General features: G+C 37.6%; 2 protein-coding genes across 3 annotated transcripts; one reads left to right on the top strand and one right to left on the bottom strand.

Moving 5' to 3' along the window:
• Positions 1-593: 593 nt before the first annotated feature.
• zdhhc12b (zinc finger DHHC-type palmitoyltransferase 12b) lies at positions 594-7,208 on the top strand. The gene is made up of 5 exons (XM_016288327.1): positions 594-1,061; positions 2,114-2,253; positions 2,386-2,478; positions 3,456-3,622; positions 4,917-7,208. Exons 1-5 carry the CDS (start codon positions 965-967, stop codon positions 5,230-5,232), a joined length of 813 nt encoding a protein of 270 aa, XP_016143813.1. The 5' UTR covers positions 594-964; the 3' UTR covers positions 5,233-7,208.
• A 76-nt stretch (positions 7,209-7,284) lies between these two features.
• Positions 7,285-23,701, bottom strand: LOC107597294 (serine/threonine-protein kinase N2-like). Of its 2 annotated transcripts, XM_016288309.1 has the most exons (22): positions 23,358-23,701; positions 21,879-22,155; positions 20,940-21,094; positions 18,522-18,651; positions 17,441-17,592; positions 16,214-16,430; positions 13,786-13,968; positions 13,430-13,539; positions 11,840-11,983; positions 11,585-11,660; positions 11,204-11,372; positions 10,998-11,100; positions 10,825-10,898; positions 10,556-10,625; positions 10,377-10,468; positions 9,978-10,154; positions 9,725-9,787; positions 9,534-9,610; positions 9,293-9,435; positions 8,075-8,182; positions 7,913-7,993; positions 7,285-7,835 (listed from the first exon to the last, which is right to left on the bottom strand). In XM_016288309.1, the coding sequence occupies exons 1-22, from the start codon at positions 23,376-23,378 to the stop codon at positions 7,635-7,637; spliced, it is 2,823 nt and encodes a 940-aa protein (XP_016143795.1). In that variant the 5' UTR covers positions 23,379-23,701; the 3' UTR covers positions 7,285-7,634. The 2 variants fall into 2 exon arrangements, with proteins under 2 accessions (XP_016143795.1, XP_016143803.1); XM_016288317.1 differs by lacking the exons at positions 20,940-21,094; positions 21,879-22,155; positions 23,358-23,701 and adding an exon at positions 20,009-20,411.
• Positions 23,702-24,115: the final 414 nt, after the last annotated feature.

The following is a 24,115-nucleotide window of genomic DNA, read 5'->3' as shown; positions in this document are numbered from 1 at the left end:
TTTAAAATGTAACTTATTCCTGTAACCAAAAACTGACTTTTCAGCAGCCTTTACTCCAGTCTTCAGTGTCACATGATTCTTCAGAAATGTGGGGCTCAAAAACATTATTTCTTATTATTAGTTAAAAACAGTTGTCATTTTAATGATGAATAGATTTTATGATCAACAGAATGTTCAAATAGACAGCGATCTTATTTTACTTATGTACTGTAATTATAAATGTCTTTACTGTCACTTCATCAGTTTAATGCATCCTTACTGAATAAAACTATTCATTTCATTTAAAAAAATCTTACTGACCCCAATTATTGTTACATAATTATATATAATTCTTCAAAAGGTTAGAGCAGAATCAATTCTTTATTTAAAAAATGGTTGTTGTATGATTGAAAAATACAATGTGATGTTTGTATCGCCGCGTAATGCATAGCATATCATTTTTATTTTACTTTACAATAGGAATAAAATCATACCCACTTACAGTTCATATACTGTGTTTTCTACTTTTCTTTTCCTTCGGCTCTGCCTTTGTTTGCATCCCAGTTTGAAGCCGACACGTCACATGACCACAGCTGACCAATAGGAAACGTGACAGCGGAACGGCATCAACAAGCTTATTAGAGCGAGAGAAACACAGCATAGACATAATAAATATTATATCTATGAAACACAGTATCTAAATGAAATACCGCGCTTCGGTTGCGTTACGATGGTATAGTCTGCTGCAGCAGAAAAAGTTCCACGCTAGGGTGAAATATTGTGGTTAAAATGGTTCTTGTTCTGGAATTTGGCGTGCGACGCGTAGGAGCTCACTTGACAGCAGGAATGTAACGTTAACTGGGTTTCTTATGAGCTGGCTAACACAGCTAGCTGCCTATAGAGGTCTGTGAGTCTGAGAATAAGATGCATTTCATTACGAGCACACAGCAGATGCATGCTTAGGCGTATATAGAAGTATGCTAGGATGTTCAAAAATGTGTTCGGATCGGGATTCCTGGTGAGGACCGCTCATGTCGTCTTGACATGGGTTATAACGTTGATTCTCTTCCTCCACGACACCGGTAAGTGCTCCTGAGAGCTGCTGGTTCTGCTGTGAGTATCAGACCTGTTATTGTGTGGCTACAGTAGCTATATGATGTACATAACGCTGCTTCACACCTGTATCTGCATCGCCACTTCCTTTACCAGACAACGTTTAGATGATCTATAACTATTCTGCTCTAGCACACTCCGTTACATTCTGTTCTACTGCACACTCTCACTCTGCTGGAATTATGAGACAAAAAGTTAAATGATGAGATACTAAGTCATGACAAAGTCAAAATGACATAAAAAGTAGAACTTATGATAGAATTGAAATGATAAGATGCTAAAATCAATTATGAAATAAAAAGTAAAAATTATGAGATGAAAAAGTTAACCAAAAATCTTAATTATGGCCAAATTCATAATTCATAAAATTATGAGGTACTAAGTTGACATTGACATATTAAGTCGTAATTATAAGATCAAATCAAAAAATATGACAAAACATTTTTATCGCATACTTTATCTCTTACTTAAGGCTGGAATGCACTACTGTATATGACTTTTGCCACAATTTACTGTCTGATCAAGTTGGCGTTAATTGCCAGTCGTTAAAGCCAGTCTGCAGATTTTGGGAAGTTGACAGATTTGATATAAAATTGCATTTCAGACAAGGATTATATCCATTCTGAGGATATCAAACATTGTAGAACACACACACGATTTTAGAACACGTTGTTTTTATTTGTCATCCTAGCAGCATTTCTGTGTGAGTTTGTGTTCGGAAAGTCTGGTAATGTGTGATCCTCAGTCATTTAGTGTATGTTGCCTATTTTATTTCCCTCTTACTGTTTACATAGTGTATGATGAGTGTATGATGCCTAATGTTTTAAAATCTGTTCAGATGTCATGTAGTGTATTCCAGCCTTTATTGGGCATCCACAGTTCTGCACTATTCCACTCCACTATGTTTTATTTTTTTTTACTCTAATATATTCTATTACTTTTATGTTCTGCTATGCTCTGTTCTTCTCTAATTTCTGCGCCACTGTATTCCACTCTACTACACTATTGTGCTTCCACACAGACCTCCGCAAACAGGAGGAGACGGGGGAGCTCACACTGCCCGTTCTCTTTGTGCTGCTGGTTCTGGTGTCCGTGTTGCTGTACTTTGCAGTTTCACTCATGGATCCTGGTTTTGTCCTGTCTGATGACTGTGACTTGCAGGTCAGTTAATACATGGATTCCCAAGTGTTTTGTCAGCCAAACCCCTGTATGTATGTATATCACAAACCCCCAGCAGTTTGCATGTTTAACACTGATTTTACAGCAAACATGCATCATTTGACTGTATTTCAGTTCACACTTGGTATCGCAGAAGAAACACAGGATATGATGCCACAGACCACCAAGTCCATACGGCTCCGGCGCTGTGGACACTGTTTGGTACAGGTGCGTTGTCACACTGTAAAAAAAATTCCGTAAAATTTACGGTAAAAAAATGGCAGCTGTGGTTGCCGGAATTTTACCGTATAATATACGGTAGCAACGTTTTAGGTTTTGCGGTTTTAACTTAAATTTACAGTTAAATACTGTAATTTCATTAACTGATATAAGGTTAATATACCAACCTATTGAAGTACTGAAATCTGTTTTGTACCGTTGTAATACACTGATAACCACTAAATGCAGGTGGTGATGAGAAAATCACATGATGAATCAAAGCCCATTACAAGCAGCTTTTAAATAATAACATATATAGAAGGTGCACAGTGTCATTCACACAAACGCTAAACACCATCATGGTAACACACATGAAACTGAAATAAAGCAATAAACATTAATTTAACAACATTAGGTGTAATACACAACCCTAATATACAAAACTGATAAGAAAAAACTAAGAAGAAACAGTTATTTCAACAAAAAAACATCAAATTTGAAATGTAACGCAGGAAATTCTGGGAATGTCAATTTATGGTTATTCACTGTAAATTATACAGTATTTTTCACTTCCAAAAATGGTATACTACCGTAAAACTTATGTCCAATACAGTTTTTCACCGTATATAGTAGGGGAATTTACCGTTAACAATTGAACAGGTTTTTACTGTAGCATTTTTACAGTCTTTTACCGTTAAATTCACGGTCATTTTTTACAGTGCACTTATTAAAGATGGACCATATACATAAATATAGAGGTTTTAATGCTGCAACTAAAATGAAATCTACAGTAAATTTTATTTTAATAATGTTTTTTAAGTTAATAAAAATAAAATTTGTAATAAAATATTTAATAAAAAATTTAGATTTAGTTTTTGTCGTTTTCATTGTAGTTTACAATAACCTATATTTATGCGAAGGCAAGACAGCTTAGTTTGTTTCTAATAATGAATCGCTTCTAAAAATGAACCCATGCTTTGACGTAGCAACCCATGAGATCCAAACACTGCCAGACGTGTCAGCATTGTGTGCGGCGCTATGATCACCACTGCCCCTGGATAGAGAACTGCATTGGGGAGAGAAACCACCGCTGGTTTGTGCTTTATCTGGCTGTCCAGCTTGTTGTCTTACTGTGGGGACTGTACATGGCCTGGTGAGTAGAACTTATATATCATGACCTGGGATGTCCAGCAGTGCCAATGGACATAATAGTCCTAAATGTATTAGTTTCCATGATTTTTAACTCTAAAAGGTGATCCCAAACCATTTCATTAAGATTGAAGGAATAGTTCACCCAAAAATGTAAAATCAAAAGTCATTGATAAGCTTTAAGTAAAAGCAAATAAGCTTTCTGACCCTGCATAGACAGGGATTAAAGTGTTCCATCGCTACGACGGATTTCCGTCAGTTCACTTGCCAGAGTGAGTCACTTGCTTCATTCCTGAATGATTCAGCCATTCGAGCGAATCAGTTGAATGAATGACTCCGTGATAAAATCAGTGACTTGCCGCCACCTGCTGGCGGATTTAGTTTCATTTTTAGCATATCATCTCAGTTATTTAAATCATATTTCTCTATTCAAAATTAATCTCCACATGAATTTATGAATTTAATTGCACTCATGCTACCTCTGAGCCTCATTAAACGTCTGAAAATGTACCTACAAGCCACTTTTGTGTTCTTCTGTGCCACCTCTGTAGTACAAATTAATTTATTAATACTAATTTCATATGATTGGTAACTTATGTCTTATTCTACTTATTATATTGTTTTAAATAGAAATTTAAAAAAGCTTATAAACATAAATTTTTTAATTTGACAGATGAAAATGATACCATTACAAAGGTAAAAAGGAATACAAAAATATTAAATGATTTAAATAACTGAAATTATATGCTAAAAATGAAACTAAATCTGCCAGCAGGTGGCGGCAAGTCACTGATTTTATCACTGAATCATTCATTCAATTGATTCGTTCGAATGGCTGAATCATTCAGGAATGAAGCAAGTGGCTGTCTTTCTGAACTGACGGAAATCCGTCATAGCGACGGAACACTTTAATCCCTGTAGACAGCAATGCAACTAACACGTTCAAGGCATTGAAAGATAATAAGGACATCATTAAAATAATCAGGACATCATTAAAATAGTCCATGTGACTATTGTAACGATATCCTTACTACGTTTCTGGGCCTTGAACATGTTAGTTGCATTGCATTGCTGGATGAAGGATCAGAAAGCTCTCGGATTTCATCAAAAATATCTCAGCTTGTGTTTCGAAGATGAACGAAGGTCTCACGGGTTTGGAACGACATGATGGTGAGTAATTAATGACAGAATTTTCATTTTTGGGTGAACTAACCCTTTAAAGCATCCAGAAACAAACATCTTTCATCTGGGCTGAAGAACATCCCACAGTTCAGAGTTTACTTTTAAATCTCGTACAGGTCTGGCTTCAGTCACGTTCCCACCTGGCAGCTGTGGTTGAGGACCAACGGTGTGCTCCTGGGAGCAGCGGCGGTCGTGGCTGTCCTGTCCCTGACCGTGCTTCTCCTCCTGGGCTCTCACCTGTACCTGGTGTCGCTGAATACCACCACATGGGAGTTCATGTCTCGACACAGAATCTCTTACCTCAAGCACTGCGGTGTGGACGAAAACCCTTTTGACCGCGGAACCCTGCGTAATCTCTGGGGCTTCTTCTGCGTTTGGGAACCGTTGGTTTGGGAGCACATGTATTTCAAGCAAAGCAACGATCCTATTTAATTCCCTTGGAGTCACGACTGCTGTGACAAATAACCCATTAGATGGAAGTTGATGTTTTGGTGGAAATCGCTCCAAACTGCATCTGCAGAACATCTAATCTACGTTTTCCTTGTGAATGACCCAATCCATTTTGAAAGCGATTTTTAAATGCATGAACTTTGTAGTTGCAATGATGTTTGATCAAGTGTTATCAAATAGGTTGGAATGACCATTTTTATAGAGCTGTTTTGTGAATATTTTGCCCACATAGAACTTTGACAATTCGTCTGTGCAGATTTTGCATTTTAATAGCAAACGCAGAACAAAAAGCACAAAATCACAGTAGCATTTCACAGCTGAATTGTGGTTTCCCATTAATGCAATACATAGAGATGAGATATTCAAATTTTATATGCTAATTATTTATTATCTTGGCTCTGCTCATATAATCTTTCTTTCATGGTACTAAAAAGCTGTTGGACAAAAGTAATTAAACTAGACAGTCTGTCAGCTTATTTTATAGCAGCAGCAGATGATGTACTGTTACATCAGAAATTATTTATTATATTGAACTTGTGAAATACAGTCAGTTGTATATACATATTTTAAAGAAAATTTACATCCCCTTTTAAGATCCATTTCAGACAGGGTAACAAGAAGTTCATTTTTATAATACAAATAATTTCCTATAGCACTTTATATATCAGTGGTGAAATTTCAATACGCTTGTAATGTGACTTTATAATATTAAATGTACCGATTTATCTCAACATAACAATCAATACATTAAACGAGAGAAATTAACATTAAAAGACTGAATTTAGAATACAAACATAATCAGTACTGTAATGTTCAACATTATAGACATTTTCTTAAGCAAAACTTTATATTTTTATATAAACAGGGCCTTTCCTATGACACATCAGCATCTTAAAGAAAGAAAGATGTAAGTGCATGTGACTCCTTTGACTGTTAGATCTCAGTTCCACAGATCTAAAGTCCCCATAGTGTGACTTTAACAAACATTAGTTAGAATATTCTCAGAATAATATACAGTCATAAAAGCAATAATTGTTTTTGCTTTTACTTTATTTCAGTTTCTTTAAATTGCTTCCTTAAGTCTTGCACTTGAGTGTTTTTCAAGTATCGATATTAATGCTGAGATTTCATGACTGATTTGCGCCATTTTGATAAATTATGCAATTTTTTTTCCCTCATTGTAATATTTTGAAACACCAGTGTTCAATAAACTGAACAACATGGTTACACTGTATTTTATTTCTGAAAATACATTCATCCTGTTCAGTTACACTGACTTAGATATTTAATTATCCTTCATGAGGCTCATAGAAATGGCAAGTTTAATTTAAATATTTTAGTGTCATTTTGTTCACAGTGTAACTTATCAGTAGTAAACCACATTTACAATGATACAATGGTAGTCTAATGTAGTCAAAAGTAAAATACAAACACCTTAAATAACGAACAACGTAATGAGCTTCTGTTAGATGACGCAGAGAGCAAAAACAGTTGAATGTTTCAATTTCAGTTTAGCAAGTTAATGTGCTAAATGCATCATGCTAAGACGTCAAGTAGAATATGCTCGGTCTAATTCAGCAGTCTTCGATTTGTCCAGAGGAGGACTATAAAGAGAAAGGCAGAACAGAACAACCGAAAGTCACAAGATTTCTGCAAGTACAGTAAAGAGCTCGGTTTGGAAAGTTGAGAACTGGTCCAAAAATCAACAAGCAACATTTATCTGGGGCACCAATATGAAATCAAATCCAGATTAGGGACAACCAGAGATCAAAATGTGAGGGTTTAACATGAACATACATCACAGACTAAGCATGGAGGAATTTGCATGATCTAACACTGAGAACACACTCCGATAGTTACAGTCTGGAACTTAAGGAGCTTAAGAAAGAACTGCACTGCATCAGAAATCCTTAAAAGCGGCACAGCATTTCGTCCTTCCATCTCAATCTGACCATCATTATCTGTTCAGCAACAGCGCAAGTATATTTTGGCATTGTAATTTAGTGTAACAGGAAGACTTCTCTTTTTTTTTTTAACAGTATAACCCAACCCAAAAACTAATGTACATTAATAAATGCATGTTTGAATATCAGGGATGGGCAGTTAAAAGCTGAGCAGATCTGAGCTTACTCACAGTTCTGGTCAGGGGTGATCGTATGGTTTTAAAGTCCATCAGGACTGTCTTTGGAGCTTAAGCACACATTTGCAGCCAGTTTCAAGAAAAGCGTACAGCAGCTCTTAAAGGGTGACGCGAGGCCAGCTTCACTCGATTCCACCGCATAACTCAAGGGAGGACGAGAGAATAATTGAATGAAGAAGACAGAGAGAAAAGAAAGCAGAGATTTGATATGTCACAACCTCTTCCGAGGGTAATCGAGTGGAAGTCAGTGCAGGGCCGAGAAGTCAAAGTCTGCAAAGAACTCCTGCTGCTCGGCGGTGAGGAAGAACGGGGTCTGCGGAGGGGTCAGGACAGGCTTCAGGCGTGTGAACTCCTCGTCAAAGTTACTGACGTCTGCTGGGGCTTTAATTGACGGAAGGAAAGGAGGTTTGACTCTTTTGGCCAACAGGGCTTCCCAGTCTAAGCCCTGCGGAGAGGAACGGGGCTTTTAAAAAGAGAATTTAAACCAAGGTAGTTAAAAATTCTTCAGTTAGTGACCGTCACCTGGAAGAACCTGTGTCTCTTCACTTCACTGGCATCTTGCTCTCCTGCTCCCAGTCGTTTTTCAGGGTTCTTCTGCAACAACTGCCATTAAAGAGAAGGAGTCAGAGACTGAGTGTCAACTGGATTTCAATTTGTTTTTCTCCAAGAGCGATAACTTGTTACCTTTTGTATTATAGAGACTGACTCGGGAGACAAAAACCTGGGGTAGCGCACTTCATCGTTCACTATGCTGTCAAACACCTCCTCCTCATCATCACCGGGGAATGGAGACTGGCAGCCACAAGATAATACATTACACTACTGTTCAAAGGATAAGATTTCTTAATGCTTTAAAAAAAGTCTCGTATGCATTTATTTGACCAGAAATATAGTAAAAATATAACATTGTGAAATGTTATTACAATTTATATTAATTGATTTCTATTTTAAAATGCAATTTATTCCTGTGATGGCAAAGCTGAATTTTGAGCAGTCATTACTCCAGTCTTAAAGTGCCCCTATTATGGGTTATGAAAGGTTCATATTTTGGTTTTGGGAGTCCCCAACAACAGGTTGACATGCATGCAAGGTCAAAAAACACTTTCATTGTCTTATAATATGCATTTATTTTTACCTTATTTGCTCAACGACTTCCAAACGATTTGTTTAACGATTCATTTTTCCAAACTCCTCCTTTGCGTGACGCTAATCTGCAGTGATTGGTCCAATTGGTCTTATTTTCATTTCATCATGTCTGTAATGCCTGATAAAGCAGCGTTTGTGAGCGCAGTGCTGCTTTGTGTACAGCGTTACCGGGGAAACAGCTATTTTTACTGCTCCAAAAGCAGCACCTAGTGGCCAAGAATGAATTTGCATTTTCATTCAGACCAACTCGAAAAGACCAACAAGTGGGCAGGCAATATGTTAATGTTTCATGTTGACGTCAACATGAAACGGCTTGGGATTCGCTTTAAAAAAACGACTCGTTTCAATGATTCAGAGTCAACTCTTTCTTTTGAGAGACAATACTTTAGTTTATACACGGTGCACTTTCAAATGTAAAACTTGGCAGGATGTTTTCATTCACTTCGCTGTTTTACACACTGCACGAAAGGTCATTTTCAAAAATCCATAATAGGGGCACTTTAAGGTATTCCTTTAGAATTCATTTTAGTATGCTGATTTGGATGAAAGATAAACTCTTATCTTTTTTCATGGTTCTTCGATGAATAAAAACAGCATTTATTTACTTATGTACTTTTGTAACATTAGAAATGTCTTTACTTTCAATTGTATTCATCCTTGCTGAATTCTTTCCAAAAAAAAAAAATCGTAAATATGCATAAACATTATTACAGTATATAGCAACAATTTAGTAAAGCTGTATTGACCAGGACTGACCTCTCCCACTAGCATCTCATAGATGAGCACACCCAAACCCCACCAGTCCACTGCACGGGTATAGGTGCTGTCTGTCAAAACCTCCGGGGCCAGGAACTCTGGGGTGCCACAAAAGGTTGACGTACGGTCGCCATATCCCATACCTGAATGGCGGCAAGACTGGGTTGATTCTCTGCTCAAATATTGTCATTTGAGATGAACAAATAAAATCTATGAGAGACATGGTATTTTGAGAATTTACCTTCTTTGCAAAGTCCAAAATCTGCAATTCTCACAAAGCCATCTGAATCCATTAACAGATTGTCCAACTTTAGGTCCCTACAAAGAGGAAAAAGAGAAATCGTACATTAGATCACATGTATTATTTCATACACGTATGTAATAGGGAATTCATTAATAGTTAAGTAATATTAGAAATAATAGTGTAGTTACCTATATACAATCCGGTTTTGGTGCAGAAACTCCAGGCCTAGTAATACACATGCAGAATAAAACCTGCCAGAAAAACCCTTGGTTTACAGTCACAGCCAGAGGAAAGTGTCAATGCTAAAAATATACAAAGCTAAAAATATTCAGCGTGTGCGTCTGAGAACATGTGAAGTGAACAAGTGTAGCACTTATGTAAATGCTCTGTAATTAAACAGCCTGTGTGTGTGTGTGTGTGTGTGTGTGTGTGTGTGTGTACCTAGCCTGGCGTTCAGAGAAGATGCTGTTGTGGATGTGGGTCATCAGGTCTCCTCCAGGTGAATATTCCATCACAAAGCACACATGGTCAGGTGTCTGGAAGCACCCATACAGGTTCACCAAGAAAGGATGACGGGACACATTGATGGTCTCAAAAATTCTCTTTTCACATATTAAACTATAAAAGAATGAAATGAATTCACAATATTATACAAGCCAAATACAGTTGGAAGTGTTTACTATTGTCGGTTCCAAGGAACTACAATTTCTCAATTTTCACACAGACCCATTCAGACTATGTTAGTGCTTTGCACAAGAAATATCCACGGAAAACAAATTATCCATAACCCATTCATGGTGCGCAAGAAGACATTTCTGATACAGAGATACAGAATATCACCTGTCCACTTCATCCCGGGTCACAACATCCCCTTTCTTCAGGGCTTTGATGGCATATAGTTTCCCAGTCCTCCTGAATTCAGCCAGCAGGACCTTTAATGAGAGTTGACAATGACACTGAGCCAACGGCACCATCCAGAGTTATCCGATTACAGCAAGGAAGGACAGCTGCAGTTTTACCTTTCCAAAGTGCCCTCTTCCTAATACAGAAATGCAATTGAAGTCATCCATCTGCATCCCCTCTTCCCTCCTGTGAAACAGAATATATACACCATACAGTGAGACTGAGAAAAAGAGCAATTACAGGGAAGAGAATCCCAGATTAATTTCACTATCGTTATATGTGCGACGTATTACAGGTTGAAATTTAAGACCCAAGGTTAGGGATCATTCAGATTTAGATTTGAGCAATAATAATAATAGCACTAATAAATAACATATTGACTTACTGAGGTGTAGGCTGGGACACAGGCCTGCCTTTGAGAACTTGGTTATCCTCAGAGGAATTCACTCTGGCAGGAGTCTTGGAAATGTGTCCCAAAACACATAATTACAACACTAACTTGACCAGAGCAATACAGAACTACACATTAAAAAGCAAGTGTTTGTCTACAAGACGTACCCCAGAAAGTGATGCGTCAGTTGTGGGGTTCTGTGCCAAGTGGAGGCGCGGGGGCTTGGCAGGACGCTCCTCACTGAAATTCAGTTTAACAACTGCAGAGTCTCTGTGATAAACAGCCACAACGCAGAAAGAGAATCACGTTTTTATACAGATTAATGGATATATTTTCCTCAACCAAACCCCAGGGACACCTGCGTATGTCTCACCCAGAGGAAGGAGGTGTGGACACAGTTGGAGGGGACATGGGCTCAGAGCCGAGCAGAGGAGGGCTCAAGGCGGTGACAGTGCTGTTGCAGGGGGGCAGCACGCTCATCATTAGACGCCCCCAAGTGGCAAAGTTCATATTCATCTGTGCTGCCCGTAGAAAATTTTTCCCTGAGAGAAACATTAAATCAGCTATTTAATATGCAAATAATATGACGCATTAGTCTGAAACATCTTTTGTAAACACTGAACTTGTCAGCACAGCATAATGTCACACTTGAGTTTTGAAAACAATCAAGAGAATACGAGAGAGATTATGGCAATCGCTTATGAGTCACAGACCCTCTGTGAGGACAATAGAGAAATTGTGAGGTCAAGCACACCTTTTTCTTTTGAGAAAATCCGTTTCTGTCGTTGTAGTTTAGGATGTCGCTCAATGACAGGATTGTTGAATCTCACCTGAAAGCAAACCACACAATGAATAGCTCACAATATGCACTGTGTGTATTAAAGCATCAACCTCTGCAGAACATACTAAATGAATGAAATACATAGCAGTTGTAAACTGTAACCTCACTCGGCATTTGTGCTGTAACATGATTTGGCACTAGGATGAAGGTAATGAGAGGTTATCTCACCTCTGTGAACAGTGTGCCCTGTGGCTCTAGATAAAGACACATGCCATGCCGCTGGTTGTCCAGAAAATCTTCTAAACGCAGGAACTTCACGGCACACAGGGACCTCCAGTCTCGCCAGTACACTGCAATCTCCAGCTCCCGAGACTACAGGGGTCAAAGGTCATGTGAGGAGCAGAAAGAAAAAAGAAAAGAAAAAAAAACACTCTCAGATATCAACTGTAGTTCTAGCTCTTGCCCCTTTACGCCTCATAATGGTCCTTACATCGCCATTTGAAAGCCTGGAGTTGGTAATTTTTAAGTCTCATTTTATTTAATGTGAAATATTACAATTTTAAAAAATCATGTAAACAACATATATTATATTAGTTTAATATAACTTAAAATAGTCATTTATTCCTGTGATGGCAAAGCTGACTTTTCAGCATCATTACTTCAGTCTTAAGTGTGGCATGATCCTTCAGAAATCTTTTTAATATGCTGATTAAGTGCTCAAGTAACATTTCTTTTTATCAGTGTTGAAAAGAGCTGTGCTGCTTAATATTTTTGTAGAAATTTATAATTTTTTTCAAGCTTCTTGATAAATAGAACATTCAAAAGAACAGCAATTATTTGTGAAAGAAATATTATTTCTATAAATCTGTAATATTATAAATGTCACTTTTGAGCATTTCAATACATGGTCGCTAAATAAAACTATTAATTAGAAGGAAAAAAAAATCTTCCAGTCCCCAAAATTTATAAACAATATAGTAATGTAATGTATCTAGTACAGTAAAAACATAGTAAATTTATAAAATATGGCAATTATAATTTGATTAAAACGGAAACGTGACTTTTAAGGATTGTACTATTAAACAAAGCAGTTGAAGCTGTTATAATTATCACTGTGTATAATAACACTTCCATAATGATTACATTACAGATCATGAATCAGAATCCTGGATTCCTGAGGCATGATGTGCATAACCGATTATTACGGAAAGACTTCCTGTTAAAACAATTTCTTGGCACATTTCTTGAGATATATCATGTGCAGAAGTCAGAAAACATAACTTGGTGTCAAAGACAATCAAAACCTCCAAGAGAGATACAGCTAAATGCTTCCCAATTCATTAAACAAATGTGAAGCACAGCCTTTGAGAGAAAAATTGCTTAAGTAATCTAGAAATAATGAAATATGATCTCATTCTCCACCGGTACAGCTGAATCAGCTTGGAGAGAGCTGTGGGCTGACTTGGCCAGTATTCAGAGTGTCTATGTCCAAGGGGTGCGCAAAAGATTACAGTAATGTTGAGGGATTCGTTTGGATTATTCTGGAGGTGGCTGATTGCACTCTGGGAGTAAAGTTGTGTTAATGAAGGTGAGGAAAAGCCTTTAGCCAATGGCCTTCACAGGCACTTTCCATAAAACAGATGTAGCAAGTGTTGCCTGAGATAACTGACAGTTATAAATGGCATGCTGTAAAAGCCCCCAGCAAGGAGTCTGAGATTATGGTGTGCATTCAGAGTGAGCTCCTGATCTGAATTCAAAACTAGATATGTTATTTACGATATGTCTATGAAGTATGCAGTAGAATTTGTTGGCACTGACCCGCTCGAGTTCGATGCTAAAGCTCTGATTCCAGGCCTCCTTACTCAGCGGCCGCCAATGTGTGCGATCAACTATCTTGTTATCCACCTTCAATACAGCGCTGATCTCCGCTGAGGGAAAACGCATTAAAAGATTATAGAAGCATTTTTTTTTTCAATTACTGTCACATAAGAATGAAGCTGTTTGATTTCTAAGGATCAAGTAAAAAAAATCTTCGATTAAAGTCAATCAAGTCGATTTTAAATTCACTTATTTGGACATGGTATAAAAAAACAGATACAGGTTTTCTTCTGTCACTGTCCAAAAACTATTGTGAAATCCCTTATATTTCACATTGCTTTCCCTGAGAAACTCACATGAGAGCTCATCAGTCTTGGTGGTCTTGCCGTTCGTGCTGCGGGTGGAGAGGCCGGTTCTCATCCTCAGTGATTTGGATTCAGAGGGACTTCCAGGGGCGGAGGACATGTTGCTTACCCGACAGCGGCCTGGAACTGACTCCAGCAGGTCTTGACAACCCATCAGCCTGACATCCAGTCGCCCTGAAAACACACACACACACTCAAGTTATACACAATACAACAGCCAAGCAACAGATTAACAAGACCAATTTACATATTACAAACATAAAGCTGATTAGATTCAACTTTAGTTTCCTCTATACTCACACTTTGCATAATGATACCAATCACCAGTGCAAATATTAATATAAAATGTGAATAAAAACATTACAAGTTACATATCAGACTGAGCAAAGTGACGAGTAAACACCAACAGCACAAGACAACACATATACATTCCTGTTCAAAAGTTTGGGGTCAGTAAGATTTTGTAATGTTTTTAAAGGGGTCATATGATGTGATTTAAAATTTTCCTTTCTTTTTGAAGTGTTACAAGTTCTGCATAAAGAAGATCTGTAAAGTTGCAAAGACTAAAGTCTCAAATCCTAAGAGATATTCTTTATAAAATTTAAGAGTCAACCACGCCTACCTAAAACAGTTCGTTCTAACACGCCCCCATGTCTACTTCACTATGTGGGAAGATTTGCATAACGAAAGAAGGCGTAACTTTTATTCTTGCTGTAGTATTGTTGCTGCCGCCATGTTGTGAAGATGCTGCGTTTTGTTGTGAAAGCGAAACTACTTTGTTTGGCCTTCCAAAAGAGGACGATATTACACCAAATACACAAAATAATGTTCTTTTTTAGCAACGTCATATGACCCCTTTAAATGTGAAATTAAAACTGCCAGCAGGTGGCAGCAAGTCACTGTTAATAAGTGAGTTATTGCGATTGAACCAAATCATTTAAACGTTTGATTCAGGAACAAAACACCTTCATGTTGCTCAGAGACACAAAACAGCATTGTGGCTGTGTTTGGAATTATTTTTGTTGTCGAAATAGCGCAAAAACAGCCAATATGGTGTGTAAAACGTAAGTCTCTTAATTAACGTCTTGTTTCTTGAACTGTTGTAAAAAATAAATAAATAAATAAATATATATATATATTACATTTGTAATCGTGATAATTTTTTGGAGGAAAAAAAATGGCGCTCTTTGTGTGATATTAATTAACTATATGAAATTACAAATATATAAATTTTCTGTCCCCATATCTTGAATTTTGTGATCGTCGTAAAAGCATTTTATTAGACTCAATCATGCAGTGAAAGAACACGCTCTAATTGCGCACTCGCAATAGTCTAGACTTCACCTAATGCATGCGTGTGCTCTTGTAGGGGTGTTTTGAATGGTTTTTGCAAAATACTTGATAATGTCAAATCGCACATTGTTAAAACAACAGTTACAATATTATTGCAGACGATATATATCGCACACCCCTAGGTTGAAGGCAACCTTGATTATACTTTCCACCCTCCACAGACAGTGTCTGAACTGCACATCATTTATGGAAAGTAACTGCACACCAGTGATGTGTTTTCATCACCTGCTGAAGGGTCTTGTGGTCAGAGACAAAGCAGCTGCTGTACCACACTGTGATTAAGTTTGTTAATATGCTTTTAAAGTTCTTCAACAGCCCTTTAACAGGGTCTTCAGTCTCTCCAGGATTAACACTAATATACAAAATGTGGCATCAGAACAGAGATGCACCGACTGCAATTTTCTAGGCCGATTCCGATTTAAGGTTGAGTAAGTTTTTATTCAGGTAAGAAATACTACAGAAATGAAAGAAATCAAATGTAAAATAACATCCAGTGTTATTTTACATTTGATTACTTTAATTTCTGTAGTCTTCACTGTAAAAATTAAATATAGATTAATGCTTACCACTAAAGTTATAAAACGTATTCACTCAAGAGCAGAAAGTGATTTTCTTTGTCTTTTGTTCTTTGATTAACATGACAGACAGCAGCAGGAATATTGGACCGCATGCGGTCCCTTTAAGAGTTTATCCACGGGCCCAATATACTGTTACACAACATGCGTTCTCTTTCTCAACTATTTACCGTTCCAAAACTGACTGCGTTTAGCTGGATACTCGCCAAGACGAGCATTTTGACAATTTTGTATGTATTTGAACGTTTAGCGCAGTTAGCCACTCATTTTGGTATTTGTGGCTCACAAGGCTCGGAATCGGAAAGAAGTGAGACTGACCGGCCGGTCACCGATCCGGTCCGATCATGAGGAAAATCGGCCGATTCTGATCCCTGGCCGATCGATCGGTGCATCTCTAAGAACTATATTTAACTGAGGTGACAAGGAGTAAAATTGACACCTTGACATCTTAACACCGTAACCTTCCTGCCAACTTTCAGCTGTGTCAATACCTGTCAGGCTGGCTGGTTTGAAAAGCGAAGAGGATGCTGAAGATGAAGAGCGCAGCCGATTTCTCTGCAACCCAATGACAGGCGAGGACCCCACGGTAAGCTCCTCTTTAATAGCAGCTCGTTTGGGATGGTCGTGTGGAAGCTCTCCAAGCCGCTGCTCCAGAGACAAACGTAACAGATCCTGTTTCTGAGAGGACTCCTGCAAACGGGCCTGAGCCTGGACACAGAAAAACATGGTAAAAAATACAAAAGAGGCTCAGCAAATACATATCTGAATGACAGTAGTGTAAAACACAGCCCCTGACAGTATATATTATAGCAGTTATATAATATATATTATGTTTCTTATAAATAAAATGTGAAACTCTAAAATTGGCACGCTGGTGTCATGACTGGTCAGAGAAGGATCTTAGCCCGTTTTAATACAAGTTAAATGCATGATGTGTTTAAAACAATCAAAATGATCTACAACAGATACTGAGGCCCCTATTGCTTCTGGTCTTTTAAATGCCAAGTGTAAATCGAAAAAAGGATTACCAAGGTCATTTCAGCACTAGTTTATATTTGAGCAGCATTAGAGCGCAATTTTTCACTTTATCACTCGTAGTGGACTCAGTCTCGTCTGTCTTAGTGACAAAGCATGTGCAGCTTCAAGGTCAAGCAAGCATGGCTGAGCAACGCTGCACGTACATGCTCCCAATTCTCAGGAGTAAATCAAAGCACTTCCAAAAACCACTTCAAGGCTTGTCACATTGTTACTCGTATACATGCAAAGACATTATCAAATACATCTCATTTATTTAATGTACTTGCTTTTTTTGTCCATACAATGAAAGCCAATGGACTCCAATGGTGTTTGGTTCCCAAATTTCTTTAAAATTTCAATTTATGTTCCACAGAAGAAAAAGTCAGACAGGTTTGGAACCACACAAGTGTGAGAAAATGACAATTTTCATTTTTGGGTGGAGCATTCCTTTCACAGTAGAGCAGTCTGTAGTTTCCAGACAGTCAATCCATTCAGAATGCGTCATGCATGGCTATTTGTTTCTGAAAAGCCTTTACATCAAAGACAAGTGATTTTCTGGATTTTTTCCCCTAATTTTGTCTCTCATAGTTGAGGTATACCTATGATGAAAATTACAGGCCTCTCTCATCTTTTTAAGTGGGAGAACTTGCACAATTGGTGGCTGACTAAATACTTTTTTTCCCCACTGTACATGCACTTACCTCGGATAGAGCACGTCGGTCCTGCACTTTGTGTACACCAAGTTGCTTGACCACATTTTTGGCACCTTCTGCCACAGCTGCCTCAATCCTCAGATGGTGCCTGAGCTCTTCCACCCGCAGCTCAAGTGGACTAATTGTCTCAGAGGGAAGACCTGCACAAAAACCCACATTTAGCAAAAACAAAAACACCATCCCATCTGTCTTTTACCTGGTGATTACATAACCCGCAGCTTCCAAAATAAAATAAAAATATCCAGGCAGCAATCTGTTTTATGATTCATAGAGTAAAAAGTAGATCCATAGTACCATAGTAATTAGAGTAATTTAATAAATTTCACAAAATAAATATTTAAGCACTTGATTTAAAAGGAAATTAACCATTGTCCATATAAAAAAAAAGAGCAACAAACCAAGCAATCTAATTGGATCAGTTTCATGCAACACTTAAATCAACACTGGAATCGAGTGTCACAACAGAGCAACACTGCAAGAGCCCAATATTGCTATGCTTACATTGAAGAAGACAGAATCAATTAAAATGGGAACCAGAGAATTGTGTCATGTCATGCCACTTCTAATGCATCTAGTGAATACTACTGCATGACAAAGCGTTCAAATAAAAAAATAACTAAAACAAACCACACCCAAATTCAAAACTGAAAGGTTACCCCAATGCAAAGCTGATATTATATAAATATGTCCTCAGAAAAATGGATCTAATTCTTTCAAAGCAACTTCTCTAATAAATTGTGTGATGATGTTGCATCGCTGATGTCAAAGCTTAGAAGATTGGGCTAAGCACACAATATGTAAGACAATAACTTTTTAGTTGTCTTGGAAACCTATGCCCTTTTTGATTATTATTTTGAGAATTTGGTTTGAAAGTTTAAAGGGCAATGTCATTTTAGGAATAACACTTGATAATTTTTCAAGGAACTTTCAACTTTGGAAAACTTTTAGTGAAGTTTCTATAAGTGGCAATGTTCTATGAGAAATAAATCAATTGTTATTTAAAAAAATCTGTAATTGTCATGATTTCCTACATGTTTTCTTTACTAATTAAAATGAGTTGTTTGTTTACCCTCTGGCTGTGTGGTCTCCCGCTCTCCCTCTCTGGCCTGAGTGACTTTGACAATCTGCATGCGGAGCAGCTCAATTTTCGTCTTGCTATCCTGCAGCATCTGCTGGGCTGTGGACAACATCTTCCGATCCTGGGGAGTGACAACAGAAGCGATAGAGAGATACTGAGATTGAACATTTTGTATTTGCATTTGCATTAGAACAAACAGTGAAGAAACTGTCAGAAGAAAAGAACAAAGAGTCAGGGACTAAAAAGAAAAGTGGGAAAAAATTAAAGATTTAAACAGTGGTGGAACTTTCGTTTTTCTAAAGTGATGTTTTTTTTCTAAAGTGCTGTTTCCATATATTTTGATCAGTAAAATTTCAAGATTTTCCCCATGATGCATTTTTGGAATATTATCATAATAATAAAAAAAAATTAAAAAATGATAAGAGATTTCTGGGGCAATTTTCCAATTTCTGTCAAGTACTAATTCTTAGAATTAATAATTTGGTTACACTTTAGTATAGGGACCAATTCTCACTATTAACTAGTAACTTAATTATTAACATATTGGCTGTTTATTATTCTGCATGACCATATTCTACATCCCTAATCATACCCAAATACCTAAACTTAACAACTACCTTACTGACTATTAATAAGCAGCAAATTAGGAGTTTGAGGCAAAAGTTGTAGTTAATGGTTTATTAATAGCAAGAATTGGACCTTAAAATGAAATGTAACCAATCATTTAAATTATTAACTTACCAATATTATTGAAAAACATTAATATAATAATATTTCAAAAAACACAGTATAGCTGATAAATATATATGTAGGTTTCTAGCCAATTAAATACTTTAAAGCAGAATATATTTACTAAAGAAATTTAAATTCCTTTTCCAGCCTTTAAAATTCTATGATATTCAAAGGAATGTGTTGTGTTTTCTATGACCGTGGAAACCCTGTAATATACATAGACAACTACAGTATAAGACATTCGTGTCCCAAAAAAGGTGAACACTGAGGTGCTATCAAAACACTGTTCTGTTAGTTCGAACATCCCATCCAGCCTGATAAAGAAACAAAAGGGGAGTGTTTTAAAAATCGGAGAGTCATTTTTGCAGTTTTATTTTATGATATTATTAGCCCAAATCATACAAGATGAGAAATTCCCACAAATACCAAAAGGTCAAAAGTGCAGCGGTCTTCATTAAACACCTCTCTTCCTCATTATGAGAAGCAGTCAGGTGTACAACACACCCAAATAAACTCAAACACTGACTGTGCAATTTTCTCCCTAGAGCTTTAGAGTCATAGTAGCGCAAGAGAGCTATATATCCCGAAACACAGCAACTACATTTTACAAATGAAAGAGACATACTAAAATGATTGCAATGTCCCGTGGAGCCCCAATGTAAACAATGCTGCAACAAGAAACGTGACCTTTTCTGAAACCTGCATAAAAGACCCATTCAGGAAGTAAAGGAAAAGGGAAACCATACCGTCCATAGTGCTCTCCCCCTCTCAAAGCAGCTTAAGAGGTCATCTGTCATGTTTTGTGAACTTTCAGATGGCTGTATGACATCCCCTTGCTCCTCCTTGACCCCCATCAGATGTTCCCTCCTGTATTTATCTCTCCGTCCTCAAAACTGTTCATGTCAGTTTATGCCGTACAGCAGACGCTGAGACCAGCATCCAAGAAGCCACCCCATTCTTTCTTCTTATTGTTCTACGGTCCTTGTGTCCCAATCGCTTGCTCGCTCACTACTCCCCTCCCCTTTTCACATTTGTTCTTTTTGCCTCTTTCTCCCTCTCTCTCACGCCGTTTACAGATCTCCTTCCAAAGGAGTCAGCCACCTCTAACTGCTGCTGCTGCCGTGCCCTGCCTGGCTGGCCCAAACCCGAATGCTTCGGCATTGGTTGGAGCGAAGTCACATGGGCTGCTGCTGTCGCCAGGCCCAATACAGGAGAACCCGAATCAGTACCAGCAAGCTCTTCCTCTTCAGACTCAAAGGGATGATGTTTTAGAGCACGTCTGTGAGTGTCTGAGTGTGTGTGTGTGAGAGAGAGAGATCAAGGCTCGGTACTCAAGCTGCCTGAATCCAGCACAGACATAAATCACAGAGCTGTCAGCACACAGTGTTCTCAGGCAGACGCTGCAGCATTATCGCAGCCCTGTCTGATAGAAACACACAGGCTCAAATATACTTACGGCTAGCTAGAGGTCATGGGACCATCGCTCTAAAAGGGTTATAAAGGATGGAAGGGCAGAGGGGGAGGGGGAGGGACCTCCTTTGTGTGCGTGTTATCACATTTCATAGCCTTCATAGCAGCGACCCAAACCGATTTAAATACCCACAGAGTAGTGGAGGATGAGTTAATCATCAAGACGCACAGAAAAATGAAAAAAAAAAGGAGGAGGGCCATCCTCACCTTGACAGAACTGTTGGCGTAAGTCTGAATGATGTTCTCGGCTCCTTGTTTCACTTTGAGCTCCATGGTAAGTTGTTTTTTCAAAGTACGGACACGGCTGCCTAAGGGTGATGTGATCTCTTCCCAATGGCACGGATCTGGAGAGGTGGCATCATCTGAGAAAACAATTATAAAGAATATTTATATAGAAATGTGAAGCGGTTCTTTTAGCCTTTTCTGATATTTCTTCAAAGGGGCTTAGAGATTAGAGGGCTCAGTTTAAAGAAACTCTGTCTACACTACTATTCAGAAGTTTGGGGTCAGACTTTTTTGTTTTTTGAAAGAAATAATAATAATAATAATAATAATAATAACAACAATATGTTTGTTAAGTAAGAACACATTAGATCAAACATGAATTTAAATACATTTATCATTTTACAAAATACTTTTATTTCAAATAAATACTGTTCTTTTGAACTTTTTATATATTAAAGAATCCTGAAAAAAAAAAAAAAAAAAAAAAAAAAAATCACAGTTTCCGTGCAGCACAACATATAAAGCAGCAGACCTGTTCTCAACACTGAACAGGGTTGCAAAGAGGTGGAAAATTTTCAAACATTTCTGCAAATTCCTGAAATTTTCCTTTTTTTTCACAGGGATATATCACATTTTAGAAAAAGTTATTTTAAATTGTAATAATATTATACAATATTACGTTTTTTCTAAATTTCTGATTGTTTTGGCTATATCAAATAAACGCAGCCTTGGTGAGCATACCAGACTACTTTCAAAAACATTGAAAATACTGTACCAACCACAAAATTTTAAATAAAGATGAAATTACACTTTAATATCAATGATCAAAATTGATATATTATATCAATTATCAAATTATTACATCAATTATCAAAACTCATTATATCATGTCAAAAAACGATCACACCTTCCTGCTCTCACCTGTAATAGTATCTTTCTCTGTGGCCATAGCACGTGCATTCAGCTCCTGGAGCTCCCAGTGGAGCTGCTCCAGCTTTCGGCTGGAGGCTCTAAGCTGACCGTCCACATCAGCAGCATTCTTGCGGTTGGTCACCGCCCGTCGCAGTCGCTCAGCCGCCTCTTTGATCTTCAGTTCCCGCTGGATCTCCTGCCGGAGAAGGGCGATCGCATACTCTACACGCTGCTGGAACTCAGGGTCCATGAGGTCACCTTCAGCCACACCCCGCAGACAGCTGCTCTGTTGTGTTCAAGTGACATCGAAAAAGTACAAAAATCAACATGCTTCAAGTTTTTGTTCGTTTACAGCAGCCTTTTTGATAAAACGTTGACTGCCATTCAAGTAAGGTAAGGAACCTGTATAAATTGATTTTTTTCTGTTGAATGTTACGTTCAAAAAATGAAAGAAATGATGTAAATACAGGTTTTGGAACAACTTGAGGGTGAGTAAATGATGACAATTTCCATTTTGGGGTAAGCTATTCCTTAAAGTAAAAAGATCATTTCATTATACTAAGCAAATAACCCATTAAGTGTGACCACTGATACTGATAAAGTGGACTTGCAATGAGCAGGATGAAAAAAGGGTCACTGATATGAGCTTAAAGTGAATAGCAAGCAACTGGAGCAGTTACATCATAAACGCATATGTACATATCTCAGAGATGAGGCTTTAAATACTTGCAGACACTTGCACATTTTCACATTTCAGGCGTTGGAAAAAGCTAAATGAAAGGATTTTCTGAACAAGCCATTCATAATTTGCTACATAGAGGGCAGTGTTTCACACATCCTGACTGAGAAAAGATAAGAAACTAAAATCAATATAATCAATTTGCATATACATAAATAAATGATGTAGTTCCCATTATTCAGATTAATATTTAAGCTCAGCATTTAACTTGTTGTCAACTAGTGTTGGACGAATACATTCATCGGAACCTAACAGCAAAGCAGGAAAAACAGGCATTTCGAAAATAGACTATCATTAACCACTGTCATAACATGACTCTTCCAACTACTTTAAATCACAAAAGCTTTAAGTCACTCGTTTTTTCATACACATAACTTCAGTTACATTTAAGCCTCTGGTGAGGGACAGAAGAGGAAGCTGAAGTTCTGTCAAACCCGTTCAGCCTGAAAATGTTTAGTGATATTTCATTGTTTGAACAAAGCTCGAAAACTGCCATATAAACAACATAACATAAGGAGGCAGGTGTAATGCGATAAAACACCGCGATTGTCTAATTGTTTTCTATATTTCACATTTTTCTTTTTGAATAGTTTCGCTATTACTAAAGAAAATTGCTTGAATGAAAAACTTGAGCTCCACAGGACTCACGGTGAGACGTAACTTAAACACGAGCGTCTGAACGTTAACGATCTGACTGCTTTATTTTATATCAGCAAGGCTGTGTTAAAAATATCTTATTTATTTCTTACCTGAAGCGTCACACCCGACATCGTGAAATAATGTCCGATACACACAGACAGTGATGCTCGGAATAACGTTACGTTAACCGAATCTTCTCTCGAGTTTAACTGTTACGGCTCTGGCTCACGCGGCGCCTGATTGAGAGACGCTAGAAACCATATCCAAACTTCCAACTGAATCTGAAATCTCAGACAAAAAGACATTCAAAGGGGAATAAAAAGTTGTGTGCTGGAAGAAGATACAGGTGGCAGACTGTCAGCTGGGAGGCTAGACGGCTCTCGAATTACCGGTAGTTTTTTTTTATGGAAGTTGCTTTGACTTTCCCATTTCCTGAGGTTTGAAAAATCTTCGCCGCCTCCCTCTTCAACGATTGGCTGACAGCGCTGTCAGTCACAGGCGCTGCAATGATGTCATTTGGCATAGCGACCGATAGTACACACTTCTATTAGTACTACTATTAATAAAAATAATCGATAGGCATTTACCGTTATATACACTATAAATGCACAAGAGAAGCTGCAAAGTTTCAACAGTCAGAAAAGGCATAGGATAAAAGGGAAACAAAAACAACACTCTGCTGTTCTACAAAACAAGAATGTTTGAGTTAATCATTTTCTAAATTTCTAAATCCTTATATGGTCTTTGTCATTTTTAAAATGAAAAAAGTATAAAATGTTCAACTTGTACTTTTCAACAATAAAGGATATCCAATAATAATAACAACACGTGTATATAAAGTATAGATAAATAATAAAGGTATAAAACT

Source organism: Sinocyclocheilus grahami, unplaced genomic scaffold, assembly GCF_001515645.1.
Source record: "Sinocyclocheilus grahami isolate Dianchi unplaced genomic scaffold, SAMN03320097.WGS_v1.1 scaffold12.1, whole genome shotgun sequence".
Taxonomy (NCBI): domain Eukaryota; kingdom Metazoa; phylum Chordata; class Actinopteri; order Cypriniformes; family Cyprinidae; genus Sinocyclocheilus; species Sinocyclocheilus grahami.
This window is presented reverse-complemented; position numbering and strand designations above follow the sequence as displayed.